This window comes from Amyelois transitella, chromosome 25, assembly GCF_032362555.1.
Source record: "Amyelois transitella isolate CPQ chromosome 25, ilAmyTran1.1, whole genome shotgun sequence".
Lineage (NCBI taxonomy): Eukaryota > Metazoa > Arthropoda > Insecta > Lepidoptera > Pyralidae > Amyelois > Amyelois transitella.
In genome coordinates, this window is record NC_083528.1 from 6,011,647 (window position 1) to 6,031,708 (window position 20,062).

The following is a 20,062-nucleotide window of genomic DNA, read 5'->3' on the forward strand; positions in this document are numbered from 1 at the left end:
TCAACATAATTTCTCTTTTATTTCATCACCGCGGAATGTATCGGTGTACGTGAGCCGGCAAGCTTCTTTATCTGATTAGTATTCCTCGGCACCCTCGCCCTCACCCTCGGCGGAGTCCATGCCGACCTCTTCGTAGTCCTTCTCCAGAGCGGCCAAGTCTTCGCGGGCCTCTGAGAACTCTCCCTCCTCCATACCCTCACCGACGTACCAGTGCACGAAGGCACGCTTGGCGTACATGAGGTCGAACTTGTGGTCGAGACGAGCCCAGGCCTCCGCGATGGCGGTGGTGTTGGACAACATGCACACGGCACGCTGCACCTTCGCCAAGTCGCCGCCGGGCACCACGGTCGGGGGCTGGTAGTTGATGCCCACCTTGAAACCGGTAGGACACCAGTCCACGAACTGAATGGTCCTCTTGGTCTTGATGGTTGCGATCGCCGCGTTGACGTCCTTGGGCACGACGTCTCCACGGTACAACATGCAGCAGGCCATGTATTTGCCGTGGCGGGGGTCGCATTTCACCATCTGGTTGGCGGGCTCGAAGCACGCGTTGGTGATCTCGGCGACCGACAGCTGCTCGTGGTACGCCTTCTCGGCGGAGATTACCGGGGCGTATGTGACCAGAGGGAAGTGGATACGAGGGTAGGGCACCAAGTTGGTCTGGAACTCGGTTAGGTCGACGTTGAGGGCGCCGTCGAAACGCAGGGAGGCCGTGATGGACGACACGATCTGACCGATCAGCCTGTTCAGGTTGGTGTAGGTGGGGCGCTCGATGTCCAAGTTGCGGCGGCAGATGTCGTAGATAGCTTCGTTGTCGACCATGAACGCGCAGTCGGAGTGCTCGAGGGTCGTGTGGGTGGTCAGGATGGAGTTGTAGGGTTCGACGACGGCGGTGGACACCTGGGGAGCGGGGTAGATGGCGAATTCGAGCTTGGACTTCTTTCCGTAGTCTACAGAGAGACGCTCCATGAGGAGAGAGGTGAAACCGGAGCCGGTGCCTCCTCCGAAGGAGTGGAAGATGAGGAAACCTTGGAGACCTGTGCACTGGTCGGCAAGCTTGCGGATGCGGTCCAGGACTAGGTCGACGATTTCCTTGCCGATAGTGTAGTGTCCACGGGCATAGTTGTTTGCGGCATCCTCCTTACCAGTGATAAGTTGTTCTGGATGAAACAACTGCCTGTATGTTCCTGTGCGGACCTCATCTGTTGACAAAAGGAAATATATTGTTAGAATACCTACTATACTTTTGTCTTACAAAAAAATTCAACTTCTAAAACGATGGCCAACCTTTTAATTTTATAATTAAAAATTTGGCTAAGCAGATATCTAATTGAATTTAATGATTCCATCAAATACTAGTATACATACCAACTACTGTGGGTTCCAAGTCAACAAACACTGCCCTGGGCACATGTTTGCCAGCTCCGGTCTCGCTGAAGAAGGTGTTGAAGGAGTCATCTCCACCTCCGATGGTCTTGTCTGTGGGCATCTGGCCATCAGGCTGGATGCCGTGCTCCAAGCAGTACAACTCCCAGCAGGCATTGCCGATCTGGACTCCGGCTTGGCCAACATGTACTGAGATGCACTCACGCTGTGGAGAAAAGTTAAAGTTAGATATGTTTATTAAGTCTTAGGTAGTGATTTTGTTTTAGACCTAATGATGTCATGATATCAATGTTACATGTGATCCTAACTACACAAATTAGAAATAATCTTTGTTGTTGTCCAACTATAGACTTGCAAACATGTTATAGAAGAGTAATGTAAAATTAAGGATGAGCATTTTTTATTGTTATTGCTTATTTAACTCATGTATGTACCTATAAAATCATACAGGTAGGTAGGTACCTACCTACTTACATGATTTGTACCTTAACGATCATCAAATCCTTTTATGGAAGCGAGCTCATTTCCATTTGAGGCGATCGGGCGATGCGCCATTTATGGGCATAGCGAATGAATGCTTTTTGCCATGACCCACATCGCAAGTCGAAAGCCGACACGCGAGTGAAGTGAAAGGTGAAAGCTTCGAGATTACACTCCAATGGGAAGTCATTGTTAGAAATTGGCATTATTTAATTAAAAAATATAGGTAGGATCCAATTTAAACTAGGATGAAAGTGGATTGCACAGCCTGGTTAGATAATTTTTTTTTTCGTTTTTAATGGCAGAAATCAGTTTTTTATTTTTGTATTACCTGCTTAACAGGATCTAGATGGACATAGATCTTCGAAATATAGAATTAAATTTGTTTTCATAGCTGTTGCCTCATAGGCAATTTGATAATATACTTAATTTGAATTTAAAAGTGGCGACAAATCATGAGATCATCAAGTGCAGCCTTGAATGGGGTCAGGTACACGTCACCGCTCAAGCAGCGAAAACAAATTATTTTTGACTGTACCTAATATAACCATTGAATTTATTTAGGAAAGTAGGTACCTACCTAAGATAAACATTTAAAGAAACATAAACGAAAAATTAAAGTAGTAGGAAAATCAATGAGTAAACGGGTGTGGCAGCCGGCACCGCATGGCAGACTAGACATACAAAAAAAGTACTTAGTTAAACAAGTTTTATTAGACATGAAAACAAAAGAAGACAAAGATTATTATCTCATCACGTCTAAGCGATAAATAAATAAAGTTGTGCAAAAATTAGAACAAAACAGAAGACAATCTTAATTCCGCTATAAAATGCTACCAAATATAAATGTATCATGCCAAGTCTACCTAGCTCGCGTGGTAGAGACTTTGAAACCGGCCGGTTAACACGCCGACAAAATGGTGGCGCGGCCACCCGGTTTTATAACTACAAATCTAGCTACTTTTACTACGAAAATAATGACGATTTGTATGAAATAAAGACTCAACAGTAAAAAACATCAGTACTTACCATTTTCAATTGAGTTTTGGTGAACTTAACGTACAAATAAGTTAATTAAATAAATGTCAGTCGTCGTTCAGCGCGACCGGTAAAGAGGCTTGCCGAACGAATAATAACGGCGAAAATTCCGTTGGAGAGTTTATATACTACAGGCAATGTGGGGATGGGACGCTTTGAATCCCGCCCGGTGATTGGTCCACCCTACTGCCGCATGGGTGGATCAACCAATAAGGTCAAAGCTGCATTATATCACCATTGCGGGAATATGTGGGTTGATGATTCATTCTTCTTTAGTGATGGGAAATGTGAGCATTTACCGATAATTCGATAGAAAATCTTTGAGCCCTTAACTACCTCCGATGACTCTGGATGGATGGAACACCTAACCATAATGAAAAAAAAACATATTACATAATATTTTGAATTCGGTCTAAGACTAAAGATATTCTTACTTTCTTACCTCTGTATTGTTTTTATATTTGTATGCTGTTGGTGATCCTATTTAATGAATAAATAAGATAATGACTTTCATTTAATTGAACACAAAAATCTGGACAATATACTACTGTACTTGACATGTTTTGTTGCCTGCGATCGTCGATAAAAAATATTTTTAATAAACTATTGCGTTTAATAAATTTATACAGTCATAAATTTAATAACGTTATTCCCCACGGGGTACCCAGACCCTACAGCCTTAAAGAGACCCGAATTATCGATCAATAATTTATTTGCCTTAAAAGCATGGTAGATAAGATGTATATTTATTTATTTAGTTGGAACAGTATGTGAAAATATACTGCTTTAAAGATTAAATCTAAATTGTTTTTATACATTAATTTATTAAAGGTGCATACAGCATTTGCAAGTAATCTGTATTTTGTTAAATACCTACATAAAATAACTGTATGAATACATGTTTTGCTTTAATACGCGTTTTCAAACTCGACACCATCATGAAAACGTTAAGTTTGATTCCTAAACATACTTACTTTAATTGCTTTTTACTATAAAATTAAAATAATTATTTGTGGGTGTTCTGATGTCATTTGAAACCAAAGACATTATAGGTACTTTACTCCCGACTAATATTATAAATGCAAATGTAAGTTTTATTGTTTGCATGTTACCTCTTCAAAGGTTATCTGCTGAATTAATCTTCTTGAAATATCACTTATATACCTATAATTAAGGGTCTGGAGAAGGACATGTGGTACCTTTTAACCAGGTTAAAAGTATATTTTCCGTGGGATTTGCGAAAAACAAGAATTCTGTTGTGTGGGCGAGGATGCAGGTAAAAGCTTGTTGTGTAAAAATATGTAATGTTCTTGATAATAAAAATAGATACTTTTATCGATATTTTAACATCAAACTACAGCATCACTAAACAAACGTCGTATGCCCGCTTCTCACTATGCAAGTTCTATTCATCCATTCCAAATTTATTTATTGATAGCCTCGAAATAATTGCGAGACTTGTGTTACGAGATACTTAATTAACACATTATATTTTATAATAAATACTTATTATAAATATATAGATAAACATCCAAGACCCAGGCCAATCAGAAAAAGATCTGGCCGGGATTCGAACCCAGAACCTCCGATGTCACAGACAAGCGTACTTCCACTGAGCCACAAATAATGAGCCATTATTAGTAGTTTACTGAAAGAATGGTACTTTTATAATAAGGACTGGAATAACTAACCACAATTTTTTTCCAAACCTGAATAGGTTAGGCGACTAAAGGAAAGGCTAATAAACTTGTATTTCATCCTTTTGCCGATGTAATAGCAACCTGTCACTATTTGCTTATCAAATCCTACTCTGATTGCTCTGTCTACCCCGCAAGGGATATAAATGTGACTATATGTAAAAACAAATGAAAGTCTATTAATTAGGTACTAATTGTTGAACAACTACTGATCTGATATTATTAAGACCTAGGTTATTTATTAGTTAATTATTTTCTGGCGCAATGTAAGTTGGGCATAATATCGATAAACGCCCTCCCCCAGCCCCCATCTCTAGCTTCTCCCCCCTCCCTCGGTGTCATTGTCCCGTCCCGCGGCTTCCCGGCGCGCCGACGCGACAATACAATTTTGTCATAAATCTATACTAGCCTAGCCGGCGCTTTATACCTCATCTTTCCATATCTATCTAACTATACTGACTGACATGCAGGACTCATAGAACAGATTATTATACGAATGAGCAGGTAGTAGTTAGATCACTTCATCTGATACTGCATTACTTGGTGTCATAAGTTCTAGCCATTAGTGGGTTCTAATTCAAGCATCTGACTGACGTGGTTTATAATAATACTACTAGATGGCGCTATTAGTAAGATTCATAGAATCGATCAGATTTCTTTCTTTTCAGACAATCCGGTTTTATTTAATCCGAAATATTAAAAATCTACCTACACAGAACAACGATTTACAATAGGTACATACCTAAATACTTAGGGCGTGTATTTTTCTGAGAACAATTTAAAGTGACATCTAGCGGGAGATAGTTTTACTAAATCATTTGCTTAGTAGCAGCCAGGGTCGTAAAGGTCAAGGTTTTGAACTAAAATAAGGATCAAAATTTGAAAGTTTATTCCGTTTAGAAACAAAGATATATATATAAATTCGGTGAAACAGATTATTCACATTACATTCAGTTAAATTATCCCATGAATTTCGTATATATTGTCATACATATATTATTTCACGTTTTCATCCCTTACAGGGTAGGACATAAGCGACCGTTTCGAAAAGACTGAAAAGCTATGGAGTTAATGATGGAATGTAATTTACACACTCTCATTTGCGTGTTGCCTTCGTGTAACTATAAATTTTCCCAGTTTCCAGTAGCGTTGTTTTACACGTACGAGTTATGTACGAGTACGTTACACCACAAAAATTAGTTCTTTGATCTCTCTATTGTTCACTAGTTAGATTAGTTCGTATTTTATTTTCAATAAAGACAGAAAGAGGTAGTCTCTGCCTACCCCTCCGGAAAAGAGGCGTGATTCTATGTATGTTTGTATGTTTATTTTCAATTACATTCATCATTCCATTCATCACTTTTTATTTAACAAAAAAATATCAGAATAAAGAACTTGAAAAATAAATGTCTCTAGCGTCTCTTTCTTGGTAATCGCAACAGGTTAAGAGCGAAAGAGAAAACATATTTCTCGTTTTGCGTCTACGATATATGATATTTCCGTTCGTTCGTATTTTCCCGCGCTGTTTCAATTTCAAGTCAAAGCGCGCCATCGGCTTCCGCGCGCGAACGCAAACTCGGCGACGACTTTCGAACTAAAAATCGTAAATAAAATAAACGTAAAATAATAGTGTCATTTAAATGAAATGAATCGGAATTAGTGTGTATTGAACTGTGTATTTGTGAAGTGATAGCAGTTTTATTTGAAGGATCTTTACGAAAGCGGTAGGTATGTAACTTTTATTACAGTTTTTCATTATGTTTTTCAAGATTTATGAATGTCGCCAATGTGAATGTGACATTGGTGATGTTTTCTTGGAAATTATTGCGTTGGTTTTGTCTTAATATGAAACTAGTTTGTTCAAGTACATATGGATTAATGTGTGACTTATGTGTTTTAAAAAGATACTTATTTTCATGTATAGGTTTGCAACATTATGAAAAGTTTGGAACAGTACTGTTCTTTATTTAAAACCCACATTATATTATGAAACGTAAACATTTAATTATGTATGATAATTAAAGTGTACCTGTTTTTCCTACATGGGTGGTTATTGTAATATGCCTACCTATGTTATTTGGAAGTGATAATAATGAAAGGTTATCAAAAAAAGAGGAATAGGTAGCGTAATTACGTATCATAGCAAGAAAAGAGCTTTTAAAATAACTTTTTACCGTTTTCCCCTTATAAAGGAAAGGTTTTTTAAGGAAAAACGGAACTCATTCATGCCAGATGTGGAACCTAATGTGTAACAAACCAATTAATATTCAAAATAGATTTATAAATTTATTGTGCGTCCTACACAGTTATTAAATTCTTTCTGGTTAACTCCTACGATAGGTACCTACGCTGTGGGCGAGAATTGTTCAGAACTGGAGGTCATTATTGGTAATCGCCAGTCCCGGCCCACGATCATGTTAGTTATTGAGAAACTAAGCTAGTTTTGTATTTTATAATAAGATAAATTTACTAGAATCTGGCTAGTGTTAATGAAGAAGACAATAAGTGTTTTATATAAAGAAGACTATGATTTTAATTAGGTACTTTTAAAATCTTCTTCTGCAAAAACAAGGCACCATCTGGTTGTTGACCAAATTAAGCAATTCACCTGAATGAAATGGGCCAGTAAGTTGTTTAACATTGGCGGGGCGTTGTCATAGTTTTACATCACAGTTAGCTTTACAAGGAACAGAAACCTATCTCTAAACAGATGTTGAATGTCATTGTCGTACTGATTTTGACAACTTTCATTTTTTGTATATGTATAGTTACTAAGATACAACTTTTTTTAATTAAGTTTTTAAGTCCTACTAAATAATATAAATTAATATTAATTATTTAATAATAAAAAAAAACTATTCTTAATTACAAACTAAAAATTAAATTAAACTAAGCTGGTGTTTCTACCACAACCGTACTAACTAAAACTGCTGTTATAATTTTACTTCAAAAATTTCGTATTGATGATAAACATAATATCATCGATGTAAACAAATCCAGGATTCAGAATCTGGCTAAGACCTTGTTCTCGTTTACACAATCGCTCACGGCTATTTCTGTGGCTTTCTGAAGAGAACCGCAACGCATGCGTCAGCATCAACATACAATAATTTGATGCAGTCATTGCGAAGTTCTTACTCGTTCTGGGGCTTAGTCACCCAATAAACTTTCTTGAATGATGACCAATGAATATTTTGATGACTGCTTAAAAGTTAGCGCAATTGTTTATATTGAACTAGCTGTGCCCGCGACTGCGTCCGCATGGAAAAAGTTACTTTGGGCATTATTGATGGCCCTAAAGGATGGTCTATTCAACGCAAAAAGAATTTTTCAATTCGAACCAGCAGCTCCTGAGATTAGCGCGTTCAAACAAACAAACAAACTCTTTAGCTTTATAATATTAGTATCTATAGAATAGATTTGTTAATCATAAAATGGGGCATAATTAACTTTTTAGCTTCAACTCAATCTCAGTTACGAATTTGGTGATACATTTCCCTATTTGTCACAACATTTTTAATCCAACAACAAGCGTGTTTATTCAAAAACGTTGACAAAGCTTATCTGTCTTTTCTATTCTGAAACAGAAAGAAAAGGGAATATGGCTAATTAACGTAGAATAATACTGTTTCTGAAAAGCACTATGTTATAAATCTCAATTCTATCATTATGCCAAACAGCTGGATGTCAAAATCAGTCTTTTTAAGACAGACAGACAGACAGCCAAGAGAGACATGACTTTATGTATGTATAACAATAAGTTCTATACAGTCAAAACTGGCAACATTCCTTAAGCCATACCTACATCTCGCAGTCCACAAATACTTGTAAAAACAATATGAATTTCGATTCCGAGTGTAAACAGTGCAGCGAGCGATGACATCAGAAGGCGCTAATATTAAAACTTGGCGAACGGCCACGCACGCGTACAACGACATGGATCATAGGAATACTCGAAAATTTACCTAAAAATTAAAATGTTCAGGTCAACGGCTGAATACTATTTGAGTTGATGGCATTGAGGGGGGCATTTGGAAAAAAGTTTTCTGTATTAGAAAACATTCTTAGGAAATATTGGACTGATAGAAATAATCGAAAATTCTGCTGTGGTCGGTTCTTGGTAGGACCACATTACAAGCATGTGTATGGTTATAAGCATTATATTGTCTCTTTTAATCTCATTGTGTCTAGACACTACTGGACTTACACAGAGGCATGTCTAAATTTTAACTAAAAATTTGGTCACGCCTATATCCCTTGTTGGGTAGACAGAGCCTTGAAAAGACTGATAGGTCACGTTCTGCTATTTGGCTTTATGATAGAATTGAAATTCAAAAAGTGACAGATTGCTATCCCATCACCTAAAAGAAGAATCCCAAGTTTATAAGCCTATCCCTTAGTCTCCTTTTACGACATCCATGGGAAAGATATGGAGTGGTCCTATTCTTTTTTGTATCGATGCGGGGAACCACACGGCACCGATACAAAAAAGAATAGAAAATTACTGCTTTCAGAAGAAACAAATTGTATTTGTGTAATAAAATTTAGGTCATTCTAGGAGTAATTTCATTTCATAGGTACTTATCATTGATCTTTCAAATCGCATGATCTTTTCCTCATTATTTGGCTACAAGTCAAGGCTGTCTAGTACAAGCTGTGACTTTAAGGTCATTTTCAGTAATACTTTGAATCTAACACGCAATTGGAATACAGAATATGTCATTAATTCCATGGATCTGTGTTTGTCAGCCTTGGTGTGGATAAGCGTGTAAATTGGTTCAGTGTAGTCATTTTATTTTTTTGTACAAAAACAATTTTATCAACTAGTTCTGAATGAATAATTAGGTGTTTCATTGGATCGTTTAAATTTAGCTGTTTACTTAATTTCACAGAATGCTATCTACTTAATTTCGACATTGAATTTCCATCGTGAACAGCTCATTACGACAGGTCGGTTCATTTATTAATTTGTTTAGAATCCTATTAGTGTGTTTGAATGTCTATGAAAAATCATCTTTTAAACTATTTCTAGAATTTATCAAATTTATATTAAGTAGGTTAAATTACTAAAGTGTGTGATTTTATTGAACTTAATTTTTTTCTTGTCCCTCTCCTCCACGCTTGGGATTATCGTCTGCTTTCCCGAGATTAAAATCCATGTTTCAAAAGACAGTAATCATAACACCTTGGCAACCACTACCTGCCTGACGGACGCCAGCTATATCTGCTACTATATCTATTTTGGCCTCCCTGGCAGCGGTGCCAACTGGGCTTCCCTGACTCAGCCAGGAAGCGCCAGTACCTGGTCTAGACTGTTGCTTTCGATCTTTTTTCGAAACCTTTTCCGTTAGTTATGCAACTGTTAAACAAGGTATTGTATAACGGTATCAGCTGTTTGGCTTAATGATAGAATTGAGATTCAAATAGTGAAAGGTTGCTAGCCCATCGCTTAAAAGAGGAATCCAAAGTATAAATTTTACATTTAAGCCATACCTTAGTCGCCTTTTACGACATCCACGGGAAAGTGATGGAGTGGTTCTATTCTTTCTTTTTTTTCCTTTTCTTTCCCTTTTCTTTTCCAATATACATATGTATTTTGATTCATAAGTATTTAACATATCTGATGTATAAAGCCTTCTACTGTAGATATTCCATAAGAAGATATGGATGGTCTTCTACCGGACACAACACAGATGACTAATGGCACTGATCTACACATTATACTAAAAAGGTAACGTGTACAAGAAGTGTCATCATGTCATCAACGTTGAGTTATACGTGTTGGGCGGCGGCACGTGATACGAATTTTGTATTTTGTATCTCTAGATTTGTAAGTGATGTATTTCCTTCTCATTGGGACTATATACAGTTAAATTTCAAAATGGCATCTTTTCTATTTCAAATTTGGAATGAGTGAATTTAAATGGTAGCTGTTTCAAAATCCTTGACGTCTATTCAATAGATGACTCTCGCGCAGTCAGCTTTCTTGCGCATTCTGTCTTGAAAACAGCGCGGGATCGCTGCCTACGTAATGGAAACCTCTACTTAGGGTTCAAAATTTGAACAATGTTTTTCTTTAGTTGCTAATTTAAAATAGTTTTCTATTTTTACTTCTTAATTCTAGTTGTCTTTGATGTACATATACTAAGCCGATTCTTAGTTAACAGGTGTTGTGCAGCAGTTAATTTAATATACCCCATATTTCTCTTATTTTTTTCCAAAACTTAGTTATGTATGTATGTAACTTAGTTCTACGGCCAACAAAAATCGCAAATCAAAGAACTGTTTAGTATTAATATTTTTAGCTAGTTTCCAAGTGTATCCAAAATATGTATATGTTTATAAACCTGTTGATCGTGTTAAGTGTCTTTATTTTGGAGAGGCCAGACGTTCAGATAACCTTGGCGGTATTTGCTCAATCTGTTTCTGTTAGGTATTCTCGCAGTCTTTATTGCCATTTTAATTACATCTAGTAATAACAAGAATTTAACAATTCAATCGATATAAGCATTGCAATTTAAATAACATCGCATTTTAGACACATCGCGCAACGGGTAATCAGTAAGGTAATACAAATTTGATAAAACTGCGCAACGCCCAATCATAAAATAAAACATATAGAAATAACTTTGTATCTCCACTTCTTTCTGGCTTCAATCCCGGTTATGTCCTCTCTGGAGAGAAGTCCGGGGTGTGCCTTTTGACCATCATCCTCGATTCGGTGAGTCTGGTTTTACAAGAAGCGACTTCCGTCTGAACTCAGCAAAATTTGCATGGTAATCCCCATTATACGATCGTAGTAAAAGCTACAATCGAAAGTCATAATATGAAAGTTTCGGCAGGCATCCATTATTATATCAATGATAGCTGTGCCCGCGACTTCGTCCGCTTGGAATAGTTATTTTGGGCATCATTGAAGCCCTCAAGGATGAATAATTTTTGTCGATTTTATTCACATTCTCCATTATATCTTCGCTCCTAATAATTTCAGCGTGATTTTATATTAGCCTAAAGCCTTCCTCGATAAATGGTCAATTCAACACAAAAAGAATTTTTCAATTCGAACCAGCATTCTGAGATTAGCGCGTTCAAACAAACAAACCCTTCAGCTTTATAATATTAGTATAGATAGTTAATACCGGCTTGAGAAAATCTAATTTAATATGCAATTGATGATATTAAACTGAATTGACAGTTGACATTTGCCAAGAACGAATTGTTGCCTCCACACTTCCACGAAACGTTTGTGATTGTTTCCTTGCCAAATGTATGAATCGATGGTTCTAAAATAACGTTTATAAATTCATGCTTTAATAAAAAAAAATATATATAATAAGGTATGCAGACAAACATCGTCACACGACTCATCCTTTACGCAGAAGACAGAACCAACGGTCTCGAGAAGATAATATAAGGCCACAAACATGTGGATAGCTTAATGATGGATTTGGTTATCTAAAACAGGTTATGCAAAATATATTTATTTATTTATTGAAACTTTATTGTGCAAAATACAAATGTATAGCACAATTGGCGGACTTAATGCTACAATCATTATGTTACCAGTCAACCATTGAGTCTGACAGAGAAATTTGTATAGTGGTAGATATATAATTTGAACGACGTAAATATTAATTAATTGAGAATCTTCTTTTAGGCGATGGGCTATCAACCTGTCACTATTTGAATCTCAATTCTATCTATTAAACCAAACAGCCGAACGTGGCCTATCAGTCTTTTCCAGATGGTTGGCTCTGTCTACTTCGCGAGGCATATAGACGTGACTATATATATGTATGTATAATTGTATAGATCCATCAACTCGTTGCACTAATGAGAAACATGAATATTAAAATGAGTGTACATTCATCCATTCATAATTTTACGAAGTAAATCGCCTTGAGTTTTCCTGTGTAGGTGTCTGCCTCGACAAACAGTTACTACATCACATACAAATACGTGTTGAGAACACGTGTAGTACAGTAAAAATACAACAGAAAGATAGGTTCATGAGATTAATAGAGGGTATTTATAAAGGGGTTTGGGTTTTTGGTTTATTTTATGTAGTTTTTTATTATTTTTATTGGATACAAGGTATCACTTATTGACGTCACATCACTTAAATCTAATTATAACTACTACCGCTTCCAAAGCGCATGAACAAACTTGACTGCAGCATTTTCACCAGCCGTCAATTTACAAATAGAAAATTAAATCTAAATCGAATATCGGAATAGTGGACGAATGTACATTTAATAAGTATACAATTTCTGTACTCACGTGATGTTAAAACACAAAGTGGCACACAATTTTTCGAGAAGAACGCGAGATTAAGATTGAAATAAATAAAATAAAATTTGTAAAAATAGCACCATTTCCAGCGGGACCACAAAATGTGTTTAGGAAGTTGGCGTTATTTTTTCATTCTGTACAGCGTTGCGACAAACAGGTTGGAAAAGGTGTGTAGGTTTGTTAGTTCGCACATCCGCCGAACTATTTCTGTATTTTGTGACCAGTCCGGCTGGCAACAGATTAAGATTTAACGACTCTGGCGTGACAGACGGTAGTACACGTAACACCATTATTCACGTTTATTTTTCAGTGAAGTTTTTATTGTACTTACTAGCGACCCGCCCAGGCTTCAGGGTAACATTTATACATTTAAAATTTCCTCGTGGTTCACTTTATCTATAAAAAAACTGCATCTAAATCCATTGTGTAGTTTTAAAGATCTAAGCATACATACATGCAGACATAGGGAAAGACGCGGGAAGCTCGACTTGATTTGTAATATATAAATCAACTATAATTTAATGGATCTTTATGTTCTCGACTCGTATACCATAAAAGCTAAAATTACCTCATCGTCACCAACTCATGCTCCAATCACTTGAGTCATTTTGTTCTGAGAATATTCTCAATTGTAAGGAATATTCTTTTATAGACATTAAATATTATTTAGTGCGTATTCAGAAGCCATTCTAAAAAGCTGAGTGATGTTATATTTAATTTATTAGTTTTAAGGCGTGTGACGTAATTATTTTATAGTTATTAATATTTGTTCAAGAATCCAGGGGACTTTCAAACAAGTTTTATAAAACAAGTGAGTGTAAATCTTTAATACAATTGTAATTACATTTATCTTGATGTGTCGTTATCTTCTTCGGCTTAAGAGTTTTTTTAACTCTTAACTAATACGAAAATAGTTAAAGGGGACGAAATAGACCAAAATGCTTCGAGAAAACGATGGTACGGTTTTTTTTGCTCGACTTGGTGGGGCCACTACCGTGCCCCCAGATTTTTAACCGAGAGGGGAAAGTCTGTATTTTTTTGGTACTCCTTTTTCGGTATTTGGCTTAATAAAATTTGATTTGGTATGAACGTTAATTGAAAGAAAGATATAAAAATGTTCGAGTAGAAACAAATATCAGTTTTTATCAATTATTTATTTTTGATTTAATTTACATACCATACCATCACAAGCCATTGGTGTAGGCAGAGACTATGAATTTCCACTTGCGATCAATCCTATCACATTTCACAGACTGATGCTATAACATGTGGGTTCATTGCTTTTCCGAGCATTAAACTATTTATGCTACGTCCTTCGCACATTTAAAATCTGGAGCATTCTTTGTGAGTTTATTTTGTGTTCAACATTAAAGATATTTTAGAATATAGTTTTAATTTCATACTTATTTAGCGTAAGCATACATGCTGACATATTCGTGACTTTGCCTAACGTTAAGATGAGGTATTTAATTAGAAGGTGGATGTCCGTTCTGTACGTTAGTACAGTCGGCCTAGGAGATATCTGGGCCGCCTCCCATGCGGTTTACCGGTTTCAAGGCGATGTGGCACAGGTATCTTCTAGGCCGACTGTACTTACTTACTATTTATCATTCTGTGGTTTAGGCATTCTCTTTTGTTGTTGCCATAATGAGAATTAGCCCTAATGCTCCTAAACCTTCTCTTGTCGCGTGGGCTTCATTTATATCTCACTGAACTTTTACGTAATCAAATGTCATTTGAATATGAATAACTGCTTCCGGATCGAGATCGTTTAGAATTGCTAATCAGATAGTAAAATTCTTTGCGTATCGCACCAAATTTAGGGCGCCCTGGTACGTGGTGGGCGGGCTACTTTAAATTTTAAGTATTCCGCCCACCATATCCAGGTTTTGACACTAAACACTAGAATACTACTGTCAATGTTAACACTGCACTGATTTAAACTGCCAATAATATATCTTTTCGTTAAACATCTGTGAATATTATATACCTATCATATACACGCTATAGGTCTTGCCTACGTTTTTACCAACTTATTAGTCTAGAAAGTAATGAAATAGTGCATTCCTCTTAGTATTAAAAGTTTCGGATACAGTCCTATATAATATTACTACTTATCAATATAATCATTAATACTTATCAATACATACATTTACAAAATTTGAATTGACCATTGCTGGTATCATATGATTAAAACTGTATCCGTTAAAGATGGGCCAAGTCAGGACCGTTCTAATTGCTAAATTGGTCGATTAGTCTAACAAAGAGTCATACATTCGCCGATGACAATTAATTAGTTATAATTATAACCTTGGATGTGTGGTCGAATACTCAAACATAACAAATGTAACTAAGGTACGTATTGTAACATTATTCTAGGATCTAATGGATCCCGGGGTTTGCTTTTGCTCGTGATATAGATCCTGGAGTGGGTATGTCAAGTTTATATATGAAGCGACTCCTATTGCCGTCTGACCTCCGCAATCTTTGCAGAAGAGCCCTTTTTGGATCATGGTGTCACATCCAGTAGCCTGAAATGTGTAGGTTTATTCACGATGTTTTCACTCACCCTTTGAGCATAGGTTAGCAATCAAACTAATGTACGTAACTCAGACAAACGTCATTGCTACATAGAATTTGAACCACTGCAATGTATGTGATGCGAATCGTACGTTTATTTGGCTCGCTCGATAGGTAATACTCGCTAACAAAAAAGAATGAAAGAAATTAAGGCTTAATTAAGACCGTAAACGTTGAAAGTTAGAACAAACATTAGTTTTGTTTGAATAAGTCTTGCCACTAATAATGTTAAGAGTTTATTAGGTAGGTAAATTTAATTCAGGCGGTATCTTTCTAATCTCTTCCTGGCAACCACATAAGAAAACATTGCGCGAGAGAGAATTTAGTGCGGAATCTCGATCTATAATATTATATATTATTATAACCTGGATCGAGTATAATAATATTCCTAGACCTCAGCCTTAGAACATGTGAGATCACAACAATATGGTTAATATTAGCGAACAGATAACATTTCTGTATGAACTTGACCCCAAAAGCAGCCAGTTTAATGAGACCCGCCACAATGACATCATAGTGTCACTTGCGAATTAAACTGGAAATATGAATGAAGGAGAATGTTGGTATATTTTGTTGGTTGCCAATCGCCTTCTTATTTAAATTTCCTCCCATCCTAAGATTGACTGGAAGAGATTGCTTTAACGATACGTCCGCCTTCTACCTCATTACCTGTGTTTTTTTTCTGTTTTTCTTTTTCTTACGGTGCAATAAAGAGTCCATCTATCTATTTTTGGATTGAGTCAAAAATTGCCAATAGATCCAAAATCCACGTTTATTTATAGGTGAAATTGAGATTTAGAGATTATTGTTGACACGTTGCTAGCCAATTGACATGATAACTATTTAGTGTTAATAATAAAGGTTTCACGACAACAACTAAAACATTGGTAAATAGGTAATCGCATCAATAAACAGAACGAACGTACCTTGATCAAATCGGAGATGTTCTAGCAAAAGGTCTGGTCAAGAGTCCCCGAAACCGACAAGCTAGCATGAAGAGAGTTATGAATGTGGATGAAGCGAAAGAAGTATGCAGAGATCGTGGCAAGTGGAAAGATGTGGTCTCTGCCTAACCCTCCGGGAAAAAGGCGTGATTTATATATGTATGTAGAATCCCAAGCTTACACCCTTCGTCACCTACAACATCCACGGAAAGAAGATGCAGAATAGTGGTCTTATTCTAACGGCATTTTACTCGTTGTCCAAGCATCAAAGCACCGAAGATATCTATGGTTTTTGCTGTCCACAGACCGGTCGCAGCTCGCTAACGGCTGACTTGAGGAAACCAGTCGATGTGTCCTCAGACTAAATAGGAAGTCGTTTGTCAGATCCGGCTTATCTGCCTAGATTCCTAGAAGATCAACGTTTATTTAACCTTAATATAAGTACCTATGTAAAATTGTTTGCAGAAAATTCAAGGTAAATTTTTTGTAGGTAGGTATTTTTGTTTGTAGGGAGGCTAAAAGTAAGCTAGACCCGATTATAGATAGTCATGTCTTATTGGTCACTACGAAAGTCAGATGCTTCTAGGCGGGACGCCTAAGGAATAAAATGGTTAAGGAATTACGGCTAAAGGTTAGCTTGACTATGTACTACCTACCTAGAATTTAGAATGTTGTTTATACAATCATACAACAAGCTTTTGTGCAGGGCTTCCTTCGTATAAGCTATACATATGTATAAAAAGGTATAGTAGTCTTGAAGGTTTTGTCTGCACTGTACAAACGTTATTATACTTACTTGTTACAAACAAAATAACTTTAGGGATTTGGTACTCCAATCAGCTGTTGCGTGGCCTTTACGAACTGTTGGCTCTGTCTACCCCGTACGGGATAAGGACGTTATTATATGTATAAATGCTTACGTTTGTATGCTCGTGCATCGTGTTCGCATATAGTCGACCACAGTAGAAGTATTTCACGCGCTGAGTAATTCATTAGCGATGAAAGAGCAATTGTGAGATGATAATTGGCAGTCGATGGCCTCATCGCCATCTTGAAATTGAATGGCGGGGTTATTCGATAATTCAGGTTTTTCGAAGGAAATTTGTACCGTATAATGATAAAATAAAAATATAAGAAATATATACGGGACAAATTACACAAATTGTATGTAAATGATACCTATATGTATAAATGGAAAATACAAACATTATTTCAAAGCACAGAAATATAATTAGGAGACGGCCTATGTACAGTACAATTACTATAAATAATTATTTGGTATCTTACTGATTCCTATTTGATCAATGGGCAATGTAACTAGAACTTTCAAGGATTAAATTATAAAATTGGTACAACTGACTGGAAAAATTTCAATTAATTTATTGCATATCATATTGTACAATTCAGTTCAAACTAATACAATAGTCACTGACATATAGAGGGTACAACATGAACCCTATTCTATAGCTAAAATTTTAGTGAAACGATATATTCGTAGGTACTTGAATAAAAATTCATTGTTCAAAAGCTTTTCATTACATTGATAAAAGCGAGAAAGGTGTTTAGGAGAGAAAGAGAGGCATGCAAAGCAAAAATAAACGAAATTTCGAGCAGAAACGATGATGTCATGCTTGTAAGGCGAATAGCGGTCAAGGGTGCATCTGTGGTTAACGAACATTGGATAAGGGCGTATATACACATACACATATAAACTTACTAGAGGCCGCCCGCGACTACGTCCGCGTAGAACCCTTATCATAACATAACAATCAATCCCGCGGGAACTCCTGGATAAAAAACCTATATGTTATTCTGGGTCTTCAGCTACCTACATACCAGATTTCATCTCGGTTCAGTAGTTTTTGAGTAACAAACATCCATACTGACATACTCACAAACTTTCGCTTTTATAATATTTGTAGGATAATAACATCTTAATCCCAGTAGTAGACAGATCCAACAGTCTCATAAAGTAGGCCTTAGTAAGCCGTATATATACTGAAGATAATTTGAAAATACGAGAAAAATAAGAGTTTAATTTAATTACATATTATACCTATGAGTTTTAAATGAGCAATCACAAATATCTACCTGACTTTTTTATTTTACATATTTTTTTCTATAAAAATACCTTATAAACAACAATTTTTAGTTTAGAAGTGAACTTTTGACAAACAGACAAAGTCAGTCAGCTTGTACAATTTCATTTTCAGGACTTAAGCTTTAATAAACATTATATAAATATGTATACAATCACGTCTTTATCCCTTACAGAAGACAGAGCCAACAGTCTCATAAAAACTGAAAGGCTACGTACCTACTGCGCTATCTTTTTGAATATAAAGTATGGTGAAATGTGTGAAGAGCCTTAAAATTGAAGGTTAAAATTGAAGCAGACTGACTTTTGTTTCCTTTACGAAGATGCGTTCGAATTCATCTTACAAAAAATCTTTAAAAATATCTCAAGGTTTTCAAGTTTCAAACCGCTTTATTTGTTTTAGTTAGATGTTACCACAGATCACGAGGAGGAAAAAGTATGTAGGGTATTAATTATGTATTTAGGTATCTAATATCCTAATAAATACACATCATTTCTACATACATACATAAAATCACGGCTTTTTCCCAGAGGGTTAGGCAGAGACTACATCATTTCACTTGCCACGATCTCTGCATACTTTCATCCCTTCATCCACATTCATAACTCTTTTCATGCAAGCTCGGTGATTTCGGGTACTCTTGACCTGACCCTTTGCCAGGATGTCCTTAATTTGGCCTCTGTGGCGCAGCGGTAGTACGCTTGACTGTGACACCAGAGGTCCCGGGTTCGAATCCCGGCCAGGGCATGATGAGAAAAGAACTTTTTCTGATTGGCCTTGGGCTTGGATGTTTATCTATATAAGAATTTATTATGAAATATAATATCGTTGAGTTAGTATCTCGTAACACAAGTCTCGAACTTACTTCGAGGCTAACTCAATCAGTGTAAAAAAAAAAAGAAAATTGATCAAGATACCTTCTAGACCTTCCCACTCCGACCTTTCGTTCCACACTCTCCTTGTATATTTTAGTCAACCTGCTTCCACTCATCCAAACCATTTCTCTTTATTAATAGCGGGGTTGTGGATGTGAATATCATCTCCTATGTTCTTTTTCTCCAAGAACCGGTTTCCATTTTGCATAACACTACATATCGATGTGATGACCTCATACACATGCATATGACTGGCTCTTATCTGATAACAGCCTTGTTATTGTTACACAATACTTCACTTGTTACCTAGGTTACGTTGATTAAATTCTAGTCTACATTTTTTTTGTTTCTTGCAGTTGGATCACTCCATATTTTTTGTGAATATCAGAAAATCATCACTATCGTATCGTTAACAGTTATTTTTTTAATCTGATACCATGAGATCGGACTTGGTACCCAGATCAACCTTGTCTAGCGTTTTCAAATAAAAAAAATACCATAAATCTTTTTTCAAGAATATGGGTAACTTGTGATTCTTCTTTTAGGCGATGAGCTAGCAACCTGTCATTATTTGAATCTCAATTCTATCATTAATTAATGAATTAATGATCTTGATCATTGGACAAGTGCGGGTCCTTATTAGGTAGAAAGAGGACGAAACTGAGACTATA

General features: G+C 36.4%; 2 protein-coding genes across 3 annotated transcripts in view; one reads left to right on the forward strand and one right to left on the reverse strand.

Annotated features, from left to right (window-relative positions):
• On the reverse strand, window positions 1-3,055 carry LOC106139653 (tubulin alpha chain). The gene is made up of 3 exons (XM_013341136.2): window positions 2,896-3,055; window positions 1,369-1,591; window positions 1-1,202 (listed from the first exon to the last, which is right to left on the reverse strand). The coding sequence occupies exons 1-3, from the start codon at window positions 2,896-2,898 to the stop codon at window positions 76-78; spliced, it is 1,353 nt and encodes a 450-aa protein (XP_013196590.1). The 5' UTR covers window positions 2,899-3,055; the 3' UTR covers window positions 1-75.
• A 3,083-nt stretch (window positions 3,056-6,138) lies between these two features.
• The window catches only part of LOC106139651 (uncharacterized), a 41,851-nt gene continuing 27,927 nt past the window's right edge, over window positions 6,139-20,062 (forward strand). Inside the window, exon 1 of one of the 2 annotated variants that reach the window (XM_013341133.2) lies at window positions 6,139-6,329. The gene's annotated coding sequence lies outside the window, so the exon portion shown is untranslated. The remainder of the gene's footprint in view (window positions 6,330-20,062) is intronic. The other variant, XM_013341134.2, reaches the window with a different exon arrangement.

Bases quoted from the DNA above. Each gene is read 5' to 3' on its own strand.
- LOC106139653 (XM_013341136.2), bottom strand. The intron at 1,203-1,368 runs GTATGTATACTA...TTTTGTCAACAG, and splicing joins CTTGGAACCCACAGTAGTTG to ATGAGGTCCGCACAGGAACA.